Below are 22,219 nucleotides of genomic sequence, written 5' to 3' on the forward strand. Positions count from 1 at the left end.
CAGGCTAGATGATCTGTTCAGGTCCCTCCTGACCCTAGCTACTATGAAACTATGAAATGCAACCCAAGTCATTTCATTCCATCCAGGAACAGCACACACCAACTGCAGAAACTTTCTCAGCCTGACGAAGGGTTTTTAAACCCAAAAGCTTGCTTAAAAATTGTTTCCAACTATTTAAGTTGGTCTAATAAAAGATATCAGATTCACCCAAAGAACCTTGTCTCCCTAGGTCATTACCACTTCAAAGCTCTTTGAATGGACTTAGTTAAGGCTTAAGAAATGCAGACATTACTGTTATAAAAACCCAAGTCATTGCTAAGCATTAATTCTGCTATTTAATCCATATCATAGACCACATGAACCTTAGTATACATTGCAAACATTTTTAAGAAAAACCATTGAGAAACAAGATGTAAATAAAATAAAATAAAATCACATTCTAATAGGAAAAAGTATTTACCTGTCAGGTAAAATAGTTTCAAGAGCTGATATGAAGTAAGGAACCACAACATCAATCCCCTTAAGGTCACAGCAGAACAAAGGAGGGGAATTTAGGATTATGCTGGCCAGCACTGGGTGGCAAATGAAATCTGCTATCTGCAAACCCTGGATTAAAAGCATATAAAATCTGACAGAGAAAGACAGGATTAAAATTACTGGTATGTAGAAACCATTAGCATGCTACAGCAACTATTTATTTATTTGATTTATATGTCACCCCTCCCAACAAGGCTTGGAATAAAAGAAAGAGAATACTTATACAACAGAAGGACAAAACAATTTATATGGGAACTAGAATATCAACATCAAACAGCCCCCCTAAATATTATCTCAACCTAGCATTATTTGCCCAATGGCTGCTTAAATATAAAGGACTTAGTGCTTCTGAAAGATGTCCAGGTGCATTTCTGGCAGCCCTCGAGGGAAGGAGCTCCAGAGCAGAGGAGAAACTGCTGAGAACAACCTCCCTAGAATGGTCTTTACTTATTTTGCTCTTTCTAATATTAAGCATAGCCTAAAACATTAAAAAATTAGGAGCCAAAAGAGAGAGAGAGACTCCTAAACCCAAATTAAGTTTGGGATTCTAAAAAAGCACCCAAACGACTTGGCAGCAAAAATCATACTGACTTCAGACTGACTGATTTCAGACTGTAGCCTGAAGGAATATTGCCTAATCCAGGAGTTAGCAATTTATGACTTGCAAGCTTGATCCAGCCCATGGAGAGGTCTGATCCATCCCACCAAGGCCAAATCCAGCATGGGGAAATCAGCTTCACAGAGGCTATGCAGCATTTGAGCTTACCCTTAGAGCAGAGGAGCTGAGAAGCTGGCAGCCAGCCACCTGGTGCCAGGGGGTAAGCAGTACAGGCAGGAGGAAATATTTCCAGATCAATGATGGCTGGGTCATAAGCTCCAACCCATGCCAGCAAAAGGCTGCTGACCCCCGGCCTACTAGTCAATGCATTTGATCTAACTAGTGGAAGTTCATGTATTGGAAGGTAGCAAGGGCTGAAAATATAGGTTCAGCTAGATCAGGGATATGGCCTATGGGCCATATCCGGCGAGCCAACTGACTGGATCTGGCCCTTAGGTGGGCATCCTCCAATTGATTGGAACCATCCTGCAGCTGCCCCCACGGTGCTCCACATGGGGCCAAGCCCTGCCCTGCTCCTGGGCAGCCTGTGCTGCCCTGGCCAGTGCACACAGCTTCCCAGTGAGACCACTTCTGGTGCGGCTGCAGCCACCCAGGTACTGCTTAGCTCCCCCCGCCTCCACTACCACCTCCTCCTCCTCCTGCTCATGCTGAACCACTCCAGGCAGTGGGGGGAAGCTGCAGCCAGGTGGCTCCTGCCCCAGTACATGGGGCTCCAGCTCTCACACTACCTTCCACCTACTCCACCCACCCAGCACAATGAGCAGCCATCTGCAGGGGGCTGAGTGGGTGGAAGCAGCTAGGAGCTGAAGCCCAGCTGCAACTCCCCTCCCCATCTAGTGTGGTGCAGCAATGGCAGGAGGAGGAGCAGCTAGAGGAAGAGGGAGCTAAGTTGTACCTGGGCAGCTGCAGCCATACCAGGAGCACCCTGCTGGGAAGCTGTGCATGCTAGCTGGGGGCAGGAGCACAGCACAGGTTGTCCTGGGCGTGGCTCAACCCCACTTGGAGCATGCAGGGGCAGCTGCAGACCGTATCTACGATGCCCAAGTGAGCTCTGCTGCATGTACTCCCTGCCCCACACCCCGGCCAGCTCTTGGGACCTAACACACAGGCAGTCTCCCCCCCCACCCCGCCATGCTCCCCCATGCACATGCCCACACACATCCACACACCCCACAATATACATGAGTAAGACTTCATTTTGAGCTGTTATGCAATTGCGTCTATATACGCTACTAAAAAACCCCACAAATCAGGACAAAAAAATACTTCTTGAAATAAAATTAAAACATTATAGATTTTTGTTTTAAAACCTGTATGATTTGTTTTTTATCTATAATTTGTTTAAATGATATCTTCTAAAAGATTGTGTGCAGCCCTCAACAGCTCACCAAACATTAAGTGGCTCTCCAGTTGAAATAACTGCCCATCCCTATTAGTTTTGACTGAACTTTTATTAAAATTGTCAGCAAGACCTTGGGTCTTGCTATTATAGCATAAAATGAACACCAAGGGCTAAATCCTATTTCACATATATTGCTGAGGAGAACGGCGCAAACCTGTAGCTTAAGGGGCTGGAGACCAGAGATCCCAGCATGTCTTCAGACTGCAGTCTCTGGGCCACTGAGTGCAGAGTTGAGAGCCATTTGCTGTCTATACACAGGCTTCTACTGTGTGCTCCCTGTGACGGAGAGCCTAGCCAGTTTCAGTTCTCATGAGCATGTCAGTTACATGAGGAGTGCTATCACCCTAGGTAGCCAGGAATGATCAGTCCATGATCATGCATTGCCAGAATGTACCATCCAGGGCTAGGCCTTACAGCTGGGTGACGTAGGCACCCTTAGGGTGCCCTGGTCAGAGGGGCGCCACACATGCACAGCCCATGCTCACAGCAGCACTCTTCCCCCACCTTGCCCTAGGTAGGGAAAGCAGTGCCCAGCCCAGCCTGACCCCTCCTGCTGTTCAGGAGGAGCCAGGACAGACACGTGTGGGCAGGGTGGCACCTACTCCAGTCCACCCACCTTACTCCCACACAGCAGCAGCAGCGCTTGCCCACCAGACTGCCAGGCAGATCATGCTGCTCTGCCTACCCTGCCCCCCCACGACTGCATCCCAGCTGACTTCCATGGTAGTAAAGCAATGGAACAGGTTACTCAGACAGGTTGTGGAACCTCCATACTTGGAAGATTTTAAGATTCAGGTAGACAAAGCCTTGGCTGGGATGATATAGTTGGGGGTTGCCATATCTTGGGCAGGGGGCTGGAGATTACAGCTTAATTTCTGAAACTTTTGCTAAAACTACTAAATACGAGTTTGCCCAGGGTACCATTTTTGCTAATGCCGGCCGTGGTGCTATTCTTTATGTTTTACTTGAGACAGAGTCATGGCAGACCTGAGAATGTTTTGTGTCCTCATCTAGTTCATCTGCCAGCTAAAGGGCAACAGCTAGTGACCTGAAAAAGACGTCCTTGAGATCTACCTGCTATGCACCACAAACACCAACAGGACCAAGGACAATGCCATACAGGATACCCAGGATGGCTTTTTCTGAGACCACCAGCAAACCATGTACCCCTGCTTCTAGGCCAGAGATGAGCAGCAACTCATAGGAGAACATAGTCCAGGGGCCCTGGGATGGCAAGGAACAGTGACAGAGCTTTTGGATGAGCCATGTCACCTTCATGGAGATGCATTCCATGCTGGCTCTATCATCTGAGTAGCAAGCCAACAGCTTGACAGCACCACTCAACATGGAGAAGCAAGCAGCAATCATCATCTAGAAACTGGCAAGCCCCAAATGCCTCTAGTCCAGAGAGGTAATGTTACCCAGCCAGAGGGCCTGGGAGCACAGCTCCTACAACTCACCAAGTCACAGGAGACTGTAGTCAGAATCACAACATTGCCATTTTGTCTCCTGCTCACAGCAGCCATAAGGGCTTCTCCACCAAACTGCACTGCACTGCTTAACCTTAGACAGTTTGCACAAATGAGCAACAGCAAGATCAGTGTAAACCATCAGGAATGGTTCACAATGTCAGGGTCTTTAGAAACTCTAACCTGGTTCCCCTGATGTGGGAGGAGTTTGCCTATAACTCTGTCCTCCCTCCACTCCACTCAGGGACCTAGCCTATGCGTTTCTACCATGACTAATGAAGCCTTATATGGGGTACTTGGATGCCAGGAAGAAACTGTTCCACTATCAGTTGAGCAGCTGCAAAATGACCACTGCATGGGCTTTGGAGCATCTCATGACATGGCAGTGAGTAATGGGATCTGCCTGGACACCACCAGCCTTCACCTGCACGTCTGCAAAGCCAATGGGGAAGCCCTTCTGGAGGCTTAGGCAGAGAAAACTTGGGGAATGGTCTGTGGCACTGGAGGCCAAGTCCCTGAAAGATGATCATCTTATCAAACTGCTTTCAGTGTCGTCAGGCCACAGAGGAAGAGAAAGACAACTGAGTAAAAACTGAATAAGATATGGGATACAACTGCTTTGTGAATTCAAAGAAATGTTTATTAATCAGTAGAAATGATCCAAAACGTGTCTGCTTTCAGTGAACAACAAGAAAGTGCTTTACAAACTGGGGGTGGGGAGAATCAGGGGTGCTTTGTCAACTTGGGACTGAGGGGAAGGGACTAGCAGACAGCCAAACTGTGCTCCATCCAGAAAAAGGCCCACTCAATGAGTGTCTAAGGAGGTAGTAATGTGGCATGGAGCACCATGGCACCATGCTTATGTACTGAGTCTCAGGCTGTCACCCCCTCACCAGACAGAACTGGCCCCGAATCTGTGAAGAATCAGGGAGCTGCTTCAGATTCCATCTGCCCAACTCCTCTGTAAAAGTCAGGGCCCTAAAACTGGAGCAGGAGGTAGAGTGGGGGCAGAGAATGGCTATGAAAAGGCATGCCAAGGGTACAGTTGAGACTATGCCTATGTCCATTGACTAGGCCATAACCTTGGGTCTGCCAAGTGTGCAGGGGGGAGGTCTGGGTATAGGAGGTTGGGGAACAGAAACCATAACCAAAAGGGCACGGGCTGAACCTTGGGAAGCAAAAACTGGTCCTCTACCTGGGGCCAGTGGTACTGCCAAGCATAACCCTCGGATAATGGGATGAGATGGACATGCCCGGCTGGGAGACCAACCCAAGGTGCTGTTGAGGGTATAGTTTTTGGACTGGAATGAGATTCTGTCTGGCTGCTGTTGGTAGCCCAGCCCCTGCCAAGGGCCTGATGGAAGCTGCTGCTGGTAGCCTTTGCCTGGAGGGAAACTCTCCTTATAGTGCATTGTAAATGGGGGCTGGGCAGGAAAACTCTGACCTTGGTAAAGCCTTGCAGCAGGCTGAAGAGGCTAACCCTAGCTGTGACGTCTTCCTGGGCCAGGCACAGAATGGAGGGCAGATGAAGGGCAGAGGTAGTGATATAAAAGACACCTGAATGTTCTTCATCTGTCTGCTGTGTGTGCAAGTCTGTTGGGTGTGCCTTTCCATCTGAAGGGTGTCCACCAGCATCTCCACAGCCCATCTACCTGCTAGTCTTGGTATTCGTCCTGGCCTGGAACAGCCATGAGCCACGCCTGTGAGATGTTCCATCTCATCAGTGTACCACCCCAGTCTTGGTGAAATACCATCCTTGCCCTCCATTCCTTGGTAGCAGTAGCCCTCCACTGTGATGACACCATGAAATTTGACAGCATCTCCACCATGGTCCCTCTTCTCCTTCTATACTCAGAGCCTCTGGGCTGCAGTATCTGGGTGTGGCTTTGGGACCTCCATGCCTAGCTGTGGGAGCTCCATTTGGAGGAGGTGCTGACCCTGAAATGACAGCAGTGAAACAAATGTCCTCTGTTAAACTTTTGAAACATTAAAATAAAGCAATGTCTCCACAGCCAATTGCAGGAAGCTCATCACTTTCACTTCTGGCTCCTATAATGAATGGCTAGTTCCTGCTGTCCACTTACTCTGGGACAAGGAAAGATGGCAAGCCATCTCCCCACCAGAACTCGACAGTAACAACAGGGGACTCCACCTATTATCTATCTGCACGATTCTTACCTGAGAGGAAGGGATGGAAAGAGGGTAGTAGCCAACTCCATGGTCAGGACCCACACCTGGGATTCTCTCTAATAGTTCCCCTAATTTTCAGATCATTTTCTTGTACAAAGAAGGGCAACCAAGATGATCAGGGTATGAAGCAGCTGCCATACCAAGAGAAACTAAAAAGTTTGGAAAGGAAGGCTATATCGGAAGGGGGGATGGGAAAGAAATACGGATAGAGGTCTATGAAATCATGTAGAATATGAATAAAATGAAAATGGAAGTGTTATTTATCAAGTCTTAGAATACTAGAACTAGGGGTCAATTAGCAAGCGACAAGTTTAACTGTGTTGTCTAACTTTTTTTTTTTTTTTTTTTTTTTTTACCACAATACACAGTTTGTGTGTGGAACTCATTACCACAAGAGGTTGTAAATGCAAATAGTATAGCCAGGTTCAAAAAGGACTAGACAAATTCACAGATGATAGTTCCACTAATTACTACTAGATATATCCCTCTGGCATCTCTAAGCCAAATGGTGGATGTTAGGGACAGTTGTAACAGGGGACAGATTAATCTCGATATACTCTGTTCATATGCTCCATCTCTCTAAAGCAACCGCTACTACCACTGTGGGATACTGGGCTAGATGAATCATTGGTCTGAACCTTTTATGCAACTTTATGTTCTACAGAGACATCTCACTGCTCCGTGTGACTGTCTTGTAGGCGGGAGCTGTTTAGGACAGCTGAGACTAACTCCTCTCTATATGCTCTTCTGTCACTGCAAAAGGCAGTCTTGCTTTGGTGGCTCTTGGGACAGAAAATGGCTCCCTTTTAATGTGACCTGTCACCCAGAGTACCTGCAGAGGAAGTGCCAGTACACAGAAATTGATAAATACTATTGGCTCCTTCTGGGTGGAGGCAGTGCAGTGAAACCCTAAGGATACTGCAAGCACTGTGGAGGACTTATACGCTCAGGGCAACCCTCCCATCATGATTGCAAGCTTCCAAAGTACAGCAGTCACCACTCCTAAAAGGCTCTCCCTCTAAAGCTCTGCAAGTTCCCCAAGGTAGCCAACTGAACCAACTACCATAATCCTCTGTGATCACTGATTTTAACCCTACGCTCTCACATTGCAGCAACTGCAACAGGAAACCTACAAGCCCAGCTCCTGCAACGAAATAAATCAATGCTGACTAACTGCAGTCAAAAAATTGTTCCCAAGACATTTTAGACTATTTCATCCAGCAATAGATCTCTACAAGCACTGCCCTCAGGACTGTTTTGTGCTATGAAAAATGCAAATTGCTCCTTTCTAACTTGCTACCCAGCCCCTCCACTGTTACCTAATCTTGTGGATGTGAGAGAGTGAGGGGAGACTGGAAAGAGGATTGATGTTGCTGGGTTTCTTGTGTTCTATGAGTAGGGTCCTACCAGATGCACAATTTCACAGATTTCACGGAAATTGTGTAATTGGCAGTCTCCCATGAAATAGCAAGTTCCCCATGAAAAAGCACGGGGAACTGGCTATGTTAAAAAAGATGAGAAAGAGCTGACAAAAAGCTGTCTTCTATAAGGGCAAGGGAAAGGGGAAAGGGAGCAAAAATTTTTAAAAAGGCCCATCTCCTGAAGCTGGGGGTGGGGTGGTGGGGGGTGGAAAGAGGTAGGAAAAGTTCCCATCTTGGTCTCCAGAAGGGGAGGAGGGGAGTGGGGGAGCAGGGAAAAGCCCACCAAAGTCTGTTGTTTTATTTTAGCCAGGTAGCTAGCTTTAGACTTCAATTGGGTGGGGGAACTGTTTAATTGCCATACTTAAACTATCTGTTTACTCAGTAATTATTGCCCTCTGCCCTTTGAAGAAGGTGATAATTACTCAGTTAACAAGCCAGGCAGCTCCAGCTAGGGCTTTCAATCAATGCCTGGGAGGGGTGGGACTTGCAGCACCCCTCAGCCAATCAGAGGCGTGGGGGGCCTGCTTTGCTCCACCTTCAAAATGGCAGCCATGATAGAGCCATGAAATTGGGGGCCCTGGCCATGTTACAGTTGTGTAATAGGTTGTTGGGGCCTGTGAACTTGGTAGGTCCCTATCTATGAGTTAATGCAGAGTGCTGGGTGAAATTGACTCTAAGCTCTGTGTCTTCAGAAAGTTTTCATCCTGATGTAAACTACAGCAATCTATTGCTGGGGGTGGGGGTGTTTCAGTAGGGATGGAGGGTTGTGGTCTGCTGGCAAAAAAAATCTTTTCTATTTCTTTCCACTCCCTCCCCACTTCCTCCCCTCTCTACATTGTCCAAGATTGCTGGTACTTTAAAAAAGTAGTGCCTTGCTAATCACCAGGGATCCTGGTTTTCTCGAATTAAAAAAAAAAAAAAAAATCCCCAATTTTCAGGTTAAAAAAAAGTAACCCAAAATCCACATTTTTCCCCATGATTAAAATTAAACACCACTATATCTATAGATAAGTAGATCCCCCACTCCCTTTCCCCTCTCCCTCCCTTCACACACATATATATTAGTGGCATTTCATTTTAAATCACAGAAAAGTGTGGATTTTGGGTTACTTTCTTACCCCCAAAATTGCGGATTTTTTTTATCAAAAAAACCCAGGGTCACTGCTGATCATATTTTCCCTGAATAGGCAATCTCTCTTTCTTCCTCATAATCAGATTAAAGTAGCAGGTGTTGGAAAAGAGCATGTGAATCCTGAGGCGGCGGCCCTGGATATTAATATATTAATTTTTTAACTTTTTAGGCAGTGATTAATGGGGGCAGTGGAGTGGTGGCTGGGTTCCCACAGCCAGTCCTGACTAGTGAAGAGTATCTTTACAAAAATAACAAGTGGCAGTTTTTGGGAGACAGGTACCCCAAATGGAGGGATAGGTTGCCATTCTCAAGAAGCCAAGCCAAGACTCCCAAAAAGCCAGGCAAACAGTTGGGAAGTGATGGGGCAGTGCCTGAAGTGACATCACTGCCCACCATAAGAATGGAAGCGTCTGTGTATGGAAGCAGAGTAGAAAAGCACTATTGTCACCATGCTGGAGCACTAAAACTTACCAAGTTGTTGTGTCGTGGACAGTCAGCTGGGATAGGCTAGACAGTTCAGCGTCAGTGGTATCTGAGCCCTCACGCCCGGATGGCTGCTAAGCCTCCTGAAAGGTGCTTCCAAACTCTAATTCCTTCCAATTCTGCAATGCCTCCCCCAAAGCTGTAGAGAGGAAAGGAACTGGTAGATCTTCTTGCTCCTCTCTGTCAGAGCCCTCAGAGTTGACCCCAAAGTCAGAAATGAAGTGGGACTCATCTTGTCATTTCCTACAGGAAACCATCTCAGCTCCTCATAGCAGGCACAAGTCAACCTCCAAGTGCCTGAGACCCAGGTAGCATCTCAGGCCTTCTTATCTACTGTGCCTTCAGCATTTTCTTCTTAGCACTGCATTGGTGCTAGTTCCTGTTGCACCCCTGAGCAGCCATTTCAGAGTTGATTGCCTGGTTGTGGTGGCTTATCTCAAGTGAGTTCTAGGTACTCTTGTAGTCCCACTTGGCAAGGAGGTCAATTATCTCTGCTGACCTCTGGCTGGTTGCCTCATGGATGCAGCAGAGGAGAGGGGCATTAACGTTCTGGGTGCAGGCCGCTGTTCACAAGTTCCAAAAGGTTTCTTCAGCAGCATTCCAACATAGGGAAGATCAACTTCTCAGGATGGGTGTCCAGCAAAATGAGGGCATTGTAGGCATTCACATCGCACAGTAAGTAGATGCAGTCACATGCCAGCCAGATCCTGTGACCCTGGAGCAGTGGAGCCTAATGCAAATCACAAAGCCTGCTCTTTGGAGCAATGAAGAGGTTTGAAACAGAGCAGCATTGGATGTCAGAGAACCAACCAACTTTCTATGGAGTTCTGTTGGAGGGTGTAAATATAACATGAAGCACTTCACAGTGCAGTGTTTCAAAGTCGTTTCTATTTTTTCTGAGGCAGAATGGCCATTTTAAGTGCTTCATTGGCAGTGTACATCTGTATCCAGACTTCCTGGAGTGCTTTAAAGGTACCTTGAGCATTTACTATGAAGCAATGAGTAGCCGCATAATTTCAATTTTTGCCATTTGCACACATAGTTTGAATTCTATTGCCATCTGTTACAGAATAGAAACACTCTGCACATGTACATGTTGCAAGAAAAATGGAGGAGGAGGAGGGCTTTCTCACCTTATAGCCTAATGATTAGCGCACCTAACAAGGGAGCAGGAAGCCTGGGTTCTAAGTTTCCCTTATCCAGAACTTGTTCGGCCCAGAGCATCTTTCATTTAGTATTAATGCAGTGAGAGAGGCCTCATTAATACAGTGAAAGGCCTAAAACCCTGGTCTTTCACTCCCTTGACAAGCACCCTAACCACTAGAATACTAGGCTAAAAGGCAAGAGGCCCTTCCCTTTCCAGAATCAAACACTAGGTAGTTGTGCTTTTTCTGCAACTAGTTTTGGCATTACACATTTCTTGGCCAATTCTATTCCATCTACACAGTCATACTGCATTATTCTTAGTGCGCAAAGGATGAGTGTAGCTATATAGAAATCCAAATTTGCATAAGTGTCAAAAATTGCAGTTACACAGCTATGTAAATTCCGTTCAGGTGCATTAGTCCTGCGTGTGAAATCTCCAAGGAAAAAAAAAAAATCTACGTAAAATGTAAATTCTACTAATTTTAAAGAAACAAGACAACTTTAGTCACTTAGGGCACCTATATATTAGTGCAGAGGCTTCTCCAACATGCTTAAATTCCAGCACATCAGAGCACGCTCAAATAACTGAGTCTGCTAGAGTGGCAATTATTGAGCTCCAGCAGCCTCCTGTGTCTTGTGTATTTGTATCTCCACACTTCAAAATGGTGGTAGGGGCACTTGAACTAAAGCTTGTCAAACAAGCTTTAATTCAAGCACTCCCACCGCCATTTTGAAGCACGGAGACACTGATACACGAGATGTGGTGGCATTTTAATTACAGCAGCTCTTGGAGCCACTCTAATTAAAGCGCCGCCCTCCCCCGCCCCCAGAGCACATGTAAAAGTTCCCTTCAAATTAATAAATGAAAAGAACTAGCAATCTGCAAATAAAATACATGCAAAACATCTAATTTTTAAAAGGATGTTATTTTATCCACCTTGCTACACTATCTGAGTCCACATGCCAAGGTTTTGCTTTAGCATGTTCTTATTTGTTGTTTTTGTTTTTATTTTAAATCTTTCTCCACTGTTGCTTTATGGAAGACTGGAACAAAAAAAGGAAAATTTAATGCTGGATAAGAGGTATATTTTTTTAAAAAGTGGAAAGCAAGTTTTCACTGATCTTTCATCTATAAGAAATATACGTGTCACTTTTAACAACACAGTGGTTTCTATACTACCTGTATTATTCAATATACTTCAATTTTTCAGATCAATAAATGTTCTGCCTTATCAAGCAAACACAATGACAGGCACTAAAATTTATTAATCTGAAAAATCAGATTAATAAGAACATTTTATAGGTTTTATCTTAAAACACTTCCCTAGTTTATTTTTCTATGTACAAGTCATATCATAACTTATGAAAGAGAATCTCTCATAGGATTCCCATATTCAAATTAAAAGCTATTTAATTCCATTTTTGTAGTACTCAACATCATAAAAGAATATCTTTCAATCTCTAAAACACAACCATGTCTGATATCTGTATAGCCATAAAAAAATCTTCTAGGTATGACAACAGAAAACAAAGTACCAGGCAAAGATTAAGCAAGGCTATCAGAAGGAAAGGGAACATTCTTCCTGGTACAGAGGCCACATGAAGGACATCTCTTTCATGGCATCCTAAAGAAAATTCATATTTAACCAAGGTCATACAGGTGACAGGAAATGCCTACTTTGATTTTCACAGGCGTCTCTACACCAGGGGTGGGCAAAATGCAGCCCATGGGCTACATGCGGCTTGCCAGGCTATTCTATCCAGCCAGGGCCCCTAAAAAATTGAGAAAATTAATATTTATCTGCCCCTGGCTGCCTGTCATGCGGCCCTCGATGGCTTGTCAAATCTGAGTAAACGGCCCTCCGCCTGAGATAATTGCCCGCCCCTGGTCTACACTAACTCTCTTTAAGGACATGATCATTTATCCACTGATTAGCAAAACAAAATTTAGGAGCTAAGTGGATACTGTTTACTGAAAATAAATTCGATTTTCACCCAGAATTAGAGAAGTAAAGCAACTGGAAGACAGTTTAAGTACCGGGATAAGTAAGCTGGCAGTATTTCCTCCCCAGTCTTCTTGCTACAAAATATTCTACACAGTGTTCCACAGGCTTCTGCTCTTCCTGATTCATAGTTGTCTGGAAATTCACTTGCATCAAACATGGGATTGGAAGCTATAGTGTCTGTGGACATTTGTGATCCTTTCCGACGAAACTCCACACTAGCTTGTGTTGCTATAGCTGGGATGAGAAAAACAAGGTTTCATTGTATTTGTCAACATACAACATAGGCTCATGGGATCCTGGACACAAAGATCAAGTCAAATTTAGTGATTATTACAAAGCTGTTAGTTTACTATATTTGAATCCCTACCTTTGTTTATAAACTATTTTGGAGTGTCTTCCCTAAGGTATGAGGAGTATTAACCCTTCTGACCTAGCTATGAGTATATTTGCTCTCAGCTTTCTGTAGTGAAAAAGTACACACTATTCTTGATTATAGCTTCTCTTATCCAGTCAGACTCCCTGCCTTGTAAACAAACCAAAAAGTCTACTACTCCTACATCCTCTCCTTCAGGAAATGATACACCCTTATTTCCTAAGCTTTATTAATACATTATGGGACTATATGAAATTGTTCCACTAATCCTACCACCAAGCTTCATGCTCTCTGACCATCTGATTTCATTTCTGTACATCTCTTAAGCACAGAACTACTACTCTGACATAGCTTCTCTGTGCATGTCATCTTTACTGCTGAAGCAAATATCCTACCTTACTGGTTCTTCGAAATCAAGAAGCAAGCAGGACATAGAGTAAGAAGACTGGCTAAGACAAATGTGCAAGGTGGGGTATGGGAACTTGTTGAAAGTCGCTATCTTGATATGATCCAAATTATTTCTATATGCAATGCCTGCAATTGCCTACAAAATTTTGGAAATTTAGCTAATTCAGATGATAGCTGCAAAGAACTGGGGACTTTCCTAGCAGGTAATTCACAACTTTAATGAACATTTTGAATAATTTCTGTAATATACTTCACAAACACTTATAGAAAAATCAAAAAGCTTGAGAAAGCCTAGTGGGCATAAATGGGGTTGCCTATTCTTTAGCTTTGTTTTCCCACAGAATGTGGTATAATCAATGCACTTCACAGTATTTCTACTAGAAATATAACACTATATGCTCCAGGTACAGGAAGCTTCTCATTTTACTTGCCCATTATTTCTTCTGAAATGGCTGCCAAGAAGATGTATAACGTGCTTGTTGGGCAGGAGAAAACAAATTTCCCTTTTGGATTTCCAAAGACTAGAATAGTACATTCCTTGCAATTCTTAGAAATGGCAATCATGACCTTGAATTACTTTTAAAAACCTAGAGGATGTCCAAATAAACAAACAAATAATCATTCTACCATTAAGAGAGACAGAATAATATAATCTTGATCAGGAGATGCTGGGGAAATCAGATTTGCAAAGAGTGACACGAGTGCCACTCACACTGCGGTCATATATATAGAAACCCTGTTTATATTTTGAAAGCTGCATTATTTATTAACTGTATGGATGGGTATGTTTTAGAAAGCTCAGAAAAAAATATGAGTAAACTATTTTTCTTAGATTAAAAATTCTTGGTGTAAAACTATCTGATATTACATTATGCCATAAAACTTATAAGTAGTAAATAAGCACAAATCTTTATGCATCTTCCCATGAGCCATTTTTTTTATCCCAAATAAGCTATCCAGCAATATACTGGAGTTGGAAAAAAACACTACATGCACAATGCATACATATCAAACACTAGGTCTGTATAAAAATAAGCTTTAAGTTAAAAAAAAAAAAATGGTTAGTGCAAAGTCCTGAAATTCATGACATGATCACAGACTAGAGTACAAAAAGATGGGACTGATTCAGGCAGATTAATTTGCTTTTGCCAACAATCTTCCCCATTCAAAAACACACACAAAAAGTTACTTGTCTTTCTCAAGTAAAAGTGCAAAAGCTACAAGAGACAATGACAATGACAATACAAATAAAAAAAATGGGATTATGAAAAAAGAAAAATAAACATGACCGCAATTAAGGAGAAGCTACTAGTTCCTACTTACAAGATTTATAAGAAAGAAGAATTTGGATAAAAGATGCTGCAAGATAATAGAAATAAAATGGAAACAAATCAAAGGACAGCAGTAGTTATAAAATACTTTAAAGATGGTGGAATCGTAATATAAGTTAAGAAGCTTTTAGCTTTTTAAAAAATAGATTAAAAGCTTTATGATACAGCAAGCTTTTTAAACACGTAAGTTATTGGCATTCGGGTCCAAAATTATGATTTTGAAAGTACCATGCAAAACAATGAACAAAGAAAGTTATAAAATTATTAGTAAAGTTTGTATCTGTTTATAGTAATGCACATTTCATCTTTACATAAATGTATTAACCCTTCCCAGCTCAAGTGAGTTTCTCCTAGACCAAAATGTATATACACTACACTAGACTATCATAAGACATGTTTACTTGGGGATAGCCCCATATGGGAACAATTACTTACCCATAGCACTGCTTGCCACAAAAATCTTCTTTTTCCCCCCAAAGCATACATTTCTAATATACTAAATGCTTTATGGCTCCGAGTTCCAGAACACAAGATAGTTAAGATCCCCTCAAACAAAAGCCAGTGTAAATGCACAAATCTGGTCTCCTCCACCTCAGTCAAGCAATTTCCAGAGTAGAAATGAAGGCAGTTTAATAACAAAGGAGGTATTCAACACCCAAGAACCAATCCCAAAAGAAAGATGGAAGAAAGAGAAAAACTCCAATACATAATTTACTAATAAGACAGATAATGATTTACCTTGTAAACTTACCTTTTTAAAACTGTTTATTTGAATATACTGGACTAGATCATGAGCTTAAAGTCAGTCCTTCAATGCTACTCTGGAAAGCAACATGCTTTCTCCTGAAGAGAATTACCACAGCTAACTTCTGTTCTCCCCCATACCACTCTCTCTGGAACAAGACATGTGTAGAAGGAGGGGAAGTGCCAAACAGGATTAGAACAAACTGTACTCCAAAGATCCCCTGCTACCTTATGGGAGATATCACCAGTCACCATACTTTAAAGAAACCTAGGTGAGCTCTTAATTCATGTCAGTAAGATGCGACTAGCTCCTTAAGTCAAATCACTGAGAATGATCCCAACATCTTCCAGAATTCATTTATGTTTTAGCATATTAGCAAGAGGTTAGGGAAAATCCTATAGATCAAGGTTTTCTTTTACTTTCAGACACAGTAAATGTGCCCCCCCACTGCGCAGTTGGTGCTGCACAGTCATTTAGTACTTGCTAACGCTTTAACAAGTACTAAATGACTAGACAGTACCCAGTGGTACTGCACAGTCCCAGGAGCACATAAGTCGTTTCCAAGGCCACTGCGCAGTAGCTCATTGCTATTGCACAGTAGCAGCAACACAGTTCGTGCCCACCAATGCTACATCACCATAGCGATGAGCTACATCACAGTAGCTAGTCGCTACGGCAACGTAGTGTCTCATGTAGATGCGCCCAGTATGTAGTAACACTATAGAGTGTAGTGACACGTTTGTTTACTGTCTATTGTGTGCAAAGATTTAAAAATGTCTCCTTCAGCAGTGGGGAGAGACTTGGGAGACTGACTTTTTTCAACTCATAAATAAATGGAGTCTGACTGGTTCTGGATCTGAAGGCAGTAAAGTCTCTTTCTCCGGTGGCTTTCCTTCCAATACAGACTCCTTGCTCCAAGATTCAGGCAGTCAGTCCAGATGGTTTCTTATGTACAGGTCCATGTAGAGTGCCAATCTGTAGATTAATAATACTAAATAATGGTAGTCTGGGGCCTCTGTCTTTAGTTTAGTCACAATAATGTGCACACTTACTATGGTGATGGCTGTATTGCATCAGCTCATTCAAAAAACTACATTTCTGTACCTGCAACTTCACGCACTGAGAAACCAAAGCATTGAAGAAGATCCCCTGCCACTGCAAGCAACACCATGTGGTGTTCCAGTAGTGTTGATGCACACTTAAGGACATCACTGAGACATCTTCAGAAACTGCTGAAGAACTGAGCCATGGCTGTTACTATGTAGCATCTCTGCAGGGAACTACTTTACCTGCCAAAAATCAAAGAAAAACTGACTCGAATGGTCAACGGACACCATTTATATCCAAGGTGGGCAACTGCCACTAAGGTATTCAGGTTCATACACTAATCAATACACTGCTAGATAATATGTGCAGGATTCCATCTAGGGAAATAATTTTCCTTCATTCCCCACACTTACTCCTCCTGCACCCTAAAAGCAATTATTTACTCTAATGACACAAATCAAACGATCAACTCAAAAGAAGATACTCATACAAAAATCTGCTGAGAACACACACCAGTCCACCAGGCTTCAATCAAAATTGACACACTAATAAAAAATAACAAAAAGTCAAAGATGAAATCAAACACCATAGTCCTTTAGTCACACACAAAAGGCATGTAACCTCTGTAACCACTACAGAAATGTAATTCTAGAAGGCAGATTATGAAGAGTGATGGATTTACGACTTACAATCACTGGGTCACAAAGAAGTAGGACTGGAAGAGAACTCAGGAGGTCATCTAGTCCAACTTCCTGTTCAAGGTAAGATTATCCAAATACCTTCCACCCTACTCTGCAACCCAGGGACTGCAAATAATTCTGAAAAATTATACACCCTAGAGCAGAGAGCCAGAACTTTCCTTTCTGTCACATATCCCTTCCATAAACTTACTCCAGCTCCTTTAGTCTCCTCTAACAAAAACGGATTGTGAAGCTCTGCTGCTGAGTGTGGTCCTCTCCAAAAATCCCATGCTCGGGGCTCCAGAGCTCTTCTCATGATTCCCCAGTGATCCATGTGTCAGAGATTCCTGAGCTTCCAATTATTGCTCTTCACAGCATATGCCAGGCATTGCTACTCCTGATTTGCCCTGACCACTACTTATCCAAGCTCTTCTTGAATATCTCCAATGAAAGATACTCCACAACTTCCCCGAGTTGTCTATTCCATTGTTTCACTATTCTAATAGTAATTTTCTTGATATCCAATCTCAACCTACTGATACAATTTCAGGCCACTGCTATACACCCTACTCTTTGTAGCAATGGACAAAAGGTATTCTCTCACTTTCTGGCAGCCCTTCAGATATTTGAAGACCATTATCATGGCCCCTCTTAATTACCTTTTCCGTATGCTCAACATGCCTATTTCTTTCAACCTCTCCTCATACAACTTACCGTCTGAGCCCTTTATCATTTTAGTTGCCCACCTCTGGACCCCAACATCTCCATATCCTTTTTTAAAATTTGGAGCCTAAAGCTGCACGTAATACTTCGGATGAGGCCTAACCAATACCAAGTAAACTAGCACTATCGCCTCTGGTTTTCCAACTAATACACTTATTGATGGAGACTAAAACTGCATTTGCATTTTTTATAGCTGCAACATAACACAGACTTATATTGAGTCTGTATTACAGATATACTAGGACACCTGGGTCCCTGTCCACAGTACTGCCATCCAGCTACAAGTCATCCATTTTGTATTTCTGCCTTTCATATTCTTCCCAAAGTGTAACAGTATGCGTTTGTCAGTACTAAACTTCATCCCATTAGCTCCAGCCCAGCTTTCTAATATGTCCAAACCCTTTAGAATTGCACTCCTCCAGTTTTGTCTCATCTGAAAAACTGTTCAGGAAGCTCTCTAATCTAACGTACAATTTCTTCATAAGCACGTTGAACAGCACTGGGCCCATGACAGACCCCTGTGGACCTCCACTTAAACACCTCCTACGATTCTGACATGGATCCATTTATAATTACCCTTTGCTTGTGACTACTGAGCCAGATGTCTATCCACCTTGTAGTAGCCTGGACTAGCATACATTACTCCAGAAGATTATGAGAATATCAGGTGAGACTTTGCCAAAATCTTACTGAAGTCCAGATATACTATATGCACTGCATGCCCTTCATCAACCCAACTAGATTTCCTTCAACGAAGTAACTAATTCGGTAGCACAATTTGTTCTTAGTAAGTCCAGGATAGCTGCTCAAGACCTGCCTTTCCTCCTCCAGATGCTTGCAAACAGAGTTCTTATGCTCCAGTAAATTCCTGGTTACTGAAATCAGGCTAACCAGTCTATATCACTTGGATCCCCCTTTTTTTGCCTATTTTTAAACAGGGCACTATCTCTTCCTCGGCAATCTCTCGCAACCAAGGAGGCCTTTTACGATCAGGTCACAAAAGCATTGGATGCAGGTGTCGCCGTGGATGTAGTCTTTCTGGACTTTGGCAAGGCCTTGACACTGTCTCCCACCCCATCCTCATTAAAAAAACTAGGCGACTGTGGCATCGATGCCTACACAGTAAGATGGATTGCAAATTGGCTGAAGGGTCATACTCAGAGGGTGGTGGTCGACCTGGGGGGAAGTGGGCAGCGGAGTCCCCCAGGGCTCAGTCCTTGGGCCCGCGCTGTTCAATTTCTTTATCAGCGATTTGGACGACAGGGTGAAAAGCAACCTGTTCAAATTTGCTGATGATACCAAAATTTGGGGTGAGGTGGACACGCTAGTAGGGAGGGAAAGACTGCAGAAAGACCTGGATAGGTTGCAAGGGTGGGCTACCAAAAACAGGATGCGTTTCAATACGGACAAGTGCAGGGTGCTGCACTTGGGCAGTAGTAACGGGCAGCACACTTATAGGATGGGAAACTCCCTTCTTGAGAGCACGGAGGCAGAAAGGGATCTTGGAGTCATCACTGACTCCAAGATGAACATGGGCCGACAATGCGAGGTCAGGGTCGGCAAGGCTAACCGGACTTTATCGTGCATCCACAGGTACATCTCAAGTAGGGTCAAGGAGGTGATCCTCCTCCTCTATGCGCCACTGGTCAGGCCACAGCTGGAGTACCGTGTCCAGTTCTGGGCATGCCACTTCAAGTTCACAAGAGAAGGCTGAGGGGAGGACCTTGTGACCGTCTATAAACTCACTAGGGGGGACCAGAAGGGTTTGGGGGAGACCTTGTTTCCCCTAGCGCCCCCTGGGATAACAAGGAATAACGGCCACAAGTTGTTGGAGAGTATGTTTAGATTAGACATCCGTAAGAACTACTTCACAGTTAGGGCGGCTAGGATCTGGAACCAACTTCCAAGGGAAGTGGTGCTGGCTCCTACCCTGGGGGTCTTTAAGAAGCGGCTTGATGCCTACCTGGCAGGGGTCATTTGAGCCCAGTTTTCCTCCAGCCCAGGCAGGGGGTCCTACTTGAAGATCTACAAGGTCCCTTCTGACCCTACTTCTATGATTCTACAAATAAGGCGGTTTTTTCTGTTACAAAACTCAGAAAGACCACAACTATGGATTAATATTTGAAATCTCTGGGTTTACTTTGAGAGTCATGTCTGCAACCCTAACAGTGCTAACACTGTGTGACACCCCATGGCGCCACTGAAAAGATCTCAAGGCACTACAGGGTGCCATGGCACCCTAAGCATCACTGCTTTAGATGGTACTCAGTTGTATACAGTTATTCCAAAAATCAGTCATCTTAGTTGACAGGAATGGGGCAGTGATTGTATCCACTGGGTTTCAGGATCCATCACCATAGAAACATACAACTTCTGAATATAGAAAAGGCTTGCTATGTTGGGAATTACCTTCCTAACTGCCGTGGGGGCAAATATGCCACTTCAATCTATGCACCACAACGGAGTCCCACCTCAGTGAGAAGTTTGCAGACTGACTGGCTAAACAGGAAAAAGCCATACCATGTTAATGGAAGCAGATGAGCAGCAGGAACAACTCTCATTCCTTGACAGGTTGACCCCCCTCATCCTGTGGTCAGAAGATCAGTTGGAAGGAACAGATTTTCTGTAGGATATAAGAAGATTCTTTCCTGTCTGACAAGAGGCTCTCTCTCTGAGCCAACTGTGAAGTTTCCAGGAATCATTATTTCCTCGCTGTTCTCCCTCCCCAATTTTTTCTCCCCAGCAGTATATTTTTCTTAAGTCTTCTCGACTTCCCTCTGAAGCCAAAACAAATAGAGAAATAAACAATTAATTAGACATGAAGTTAGGGACTTTGCAGGAAAGGAGACAAAGACGACTGAAATGGGAATGTATAGTTCCTTTATACTGGCTTTGATTCACAATTCTTTAACTTCCTTGCTGGTCAGCATTGTGCTGGATCACATCTGCTTTGTTCTTCAACAGTGTCTTGCATCTCTCACAGCTTATGAGACCCTTGAATGGCCTTCCATATCAAACTGTAGGCACGTTGTGCTGATGCTTATCATAAAGGTAGGCTCTGCGGAGACGTTGTTTCTATTACAGCAGCTGTTGTATCGCTTCGTCATTTTCATCAAACCAGTCTTGGTGTCTGCGGACGCTTGGTCCCAGGGTCTCAAGAGCTGCAGACTGTATAGCTTCATGGAGCCACTTCCAGTTGGCGTCAATGGAGCGGTGTAGTGTGAAGCTGATCTTTCAGACAGTTCGCAAAAGACAGCCTGGTGCCGTCACTTATCAGCCATGCAGTGTTGAGGTGCTTCAGTCTACTTCATCCTTGTGGACACTGTCTGGTTTGAATCGTGATCTTTAGCAAGGAGATAAGTCGATACTCAATCCAGAATTCGGCACCACACATTGCTTTGGTTACGTGGACATCATGTCTGTCCCTCCTTCAGACAATGACAGTCGATGAGATGCCCATGCTTGGAGCGAAGATGCACCCATGAGGTCTTCTTCCGATTGAGGAGACAGAACAGTGTTGGTAATCAGGAGCTTGTGTTCAGCACATAGTCTGAGTAGGAGAAGACCACTGCTACTGTAGCTTCCAATCCCATGCTTCCCAATGACACCATCCCATGCTTGGCAGTCAGAGCCAATCCTAGTGTTGAAATTGCCAAGGAGGATGAGATGGTCAGACTTCAGTACAGCAGCAATCACAGAGTGGAGGTCATCATAGAACTGGTTATTGACTTCAGAGTTGGTCATGGTAGGGGTGTACATACTGATGATAGTGGCGCACTTTTTGCTGAGCAGGGGGAGCTTGAGCGCCATCCATCGGTCATTCACTCCTTTAGGCGGGTAGGTCAGCTTCTTGATGAGGTCCTCAGATCCTCCCCTCTGCTGTCCGCCGACAGGACCACGCTGCTAACTGACAAGGTCCAGATCCTTCAGAGATAGGCTGAACACTTCAGCACCATCCTCAACCGGACCTCCTCCATCAACATGGACGCCATACGCAAGCTGCTTCAAATTGCCATCAACACCTCACTTGAAGTTCCGCCTACAATTGCAGAAGTCCAAAAGGCCATACAACAAATGTCTAGTGGCAAATGTCCAGTGGCTGATGCGATTCCAGCAGAGGTCTACAAATTAGGTGGTCACGGCCTCACAGAGAAACTAACCATAAGGGAAATGATGGGGGTGGTGTAGCGCTATATGTCAAAGAGCAATACTTGTCCTCAATGATCAGGATGGGGTCAGAGGAGAAGCAAAATGAGTCGCTCCGAATAAGAATGCAAGGGGGGCATGGTGAAAGGGACTTGATAGTGGGCGTCTACTACAGACCACCTCACCAGGGTGACAAGCTAGACCTGGAATTCTCAGGTCAGCTCACAGAGGCTGTAAAGTCAAGGGATGTGGTTGTCATGGGTGACCTAAACTATCCAGACATCTGCTGGGAGGAGCAGTCAGCCAGGTCCAACCACTCACGTAGGTTCCTAGCCAGGATACAGGACCTCCACCTAACCCA

At 44.1% G+C, this 22,219-nt stretch overlaps 1 protein-coding gene across 6 annotated transcripts in view; it reads right to left on the reverse strand.

Moving 5' to 3' along the window:
* Positions 1–22,219, reverse strand: part of RALGAPB (Ral GTPase activating protein non-catalytic beta subunit) — a 193,922-nt gene that overhangs the window by 96,356 nt on the left and 75,347 nt on the right. For 4 of the 6 annotated variants that reach the window (XM_025193089.1, XM_006036751.3, XM_006036750.3 and 1 more), the window contains exons 9-10: positions 12,438–12,639; positions 461–628 (exon numbers count right to left, since the gene is read on the reverse strand). In XM_025193089.1, the coding sequence (XP_025048874.1) occupies positions 461–628; positions 12,438–12,639 (370 nt within the window). Of the gene's footprint in view, positions 1–460; positions 629–12,437; positions 12,640–14,509; positions 14,546–22,219 lie in introns of all 6 variants that reach the window. The other 2 variants (XM_025193090.1, XM_025193091.1) reach the window with 1 other exon arrangement.

Source organism: Alligator sinensis, unplaced genomic scaffold (genome assembly GCF_000455745.1).
Source record: "Alligator sinensis unplaced genomic scaffold, ASM45574v1 scaffold1193_1, whole genome shotgun sequence".
Classification (NCBI taxonomy): Eukaryota; Metazoa; Chordata; order Crocodylia; family Alligatoridae; genus Alligator; species Alligator sinensis.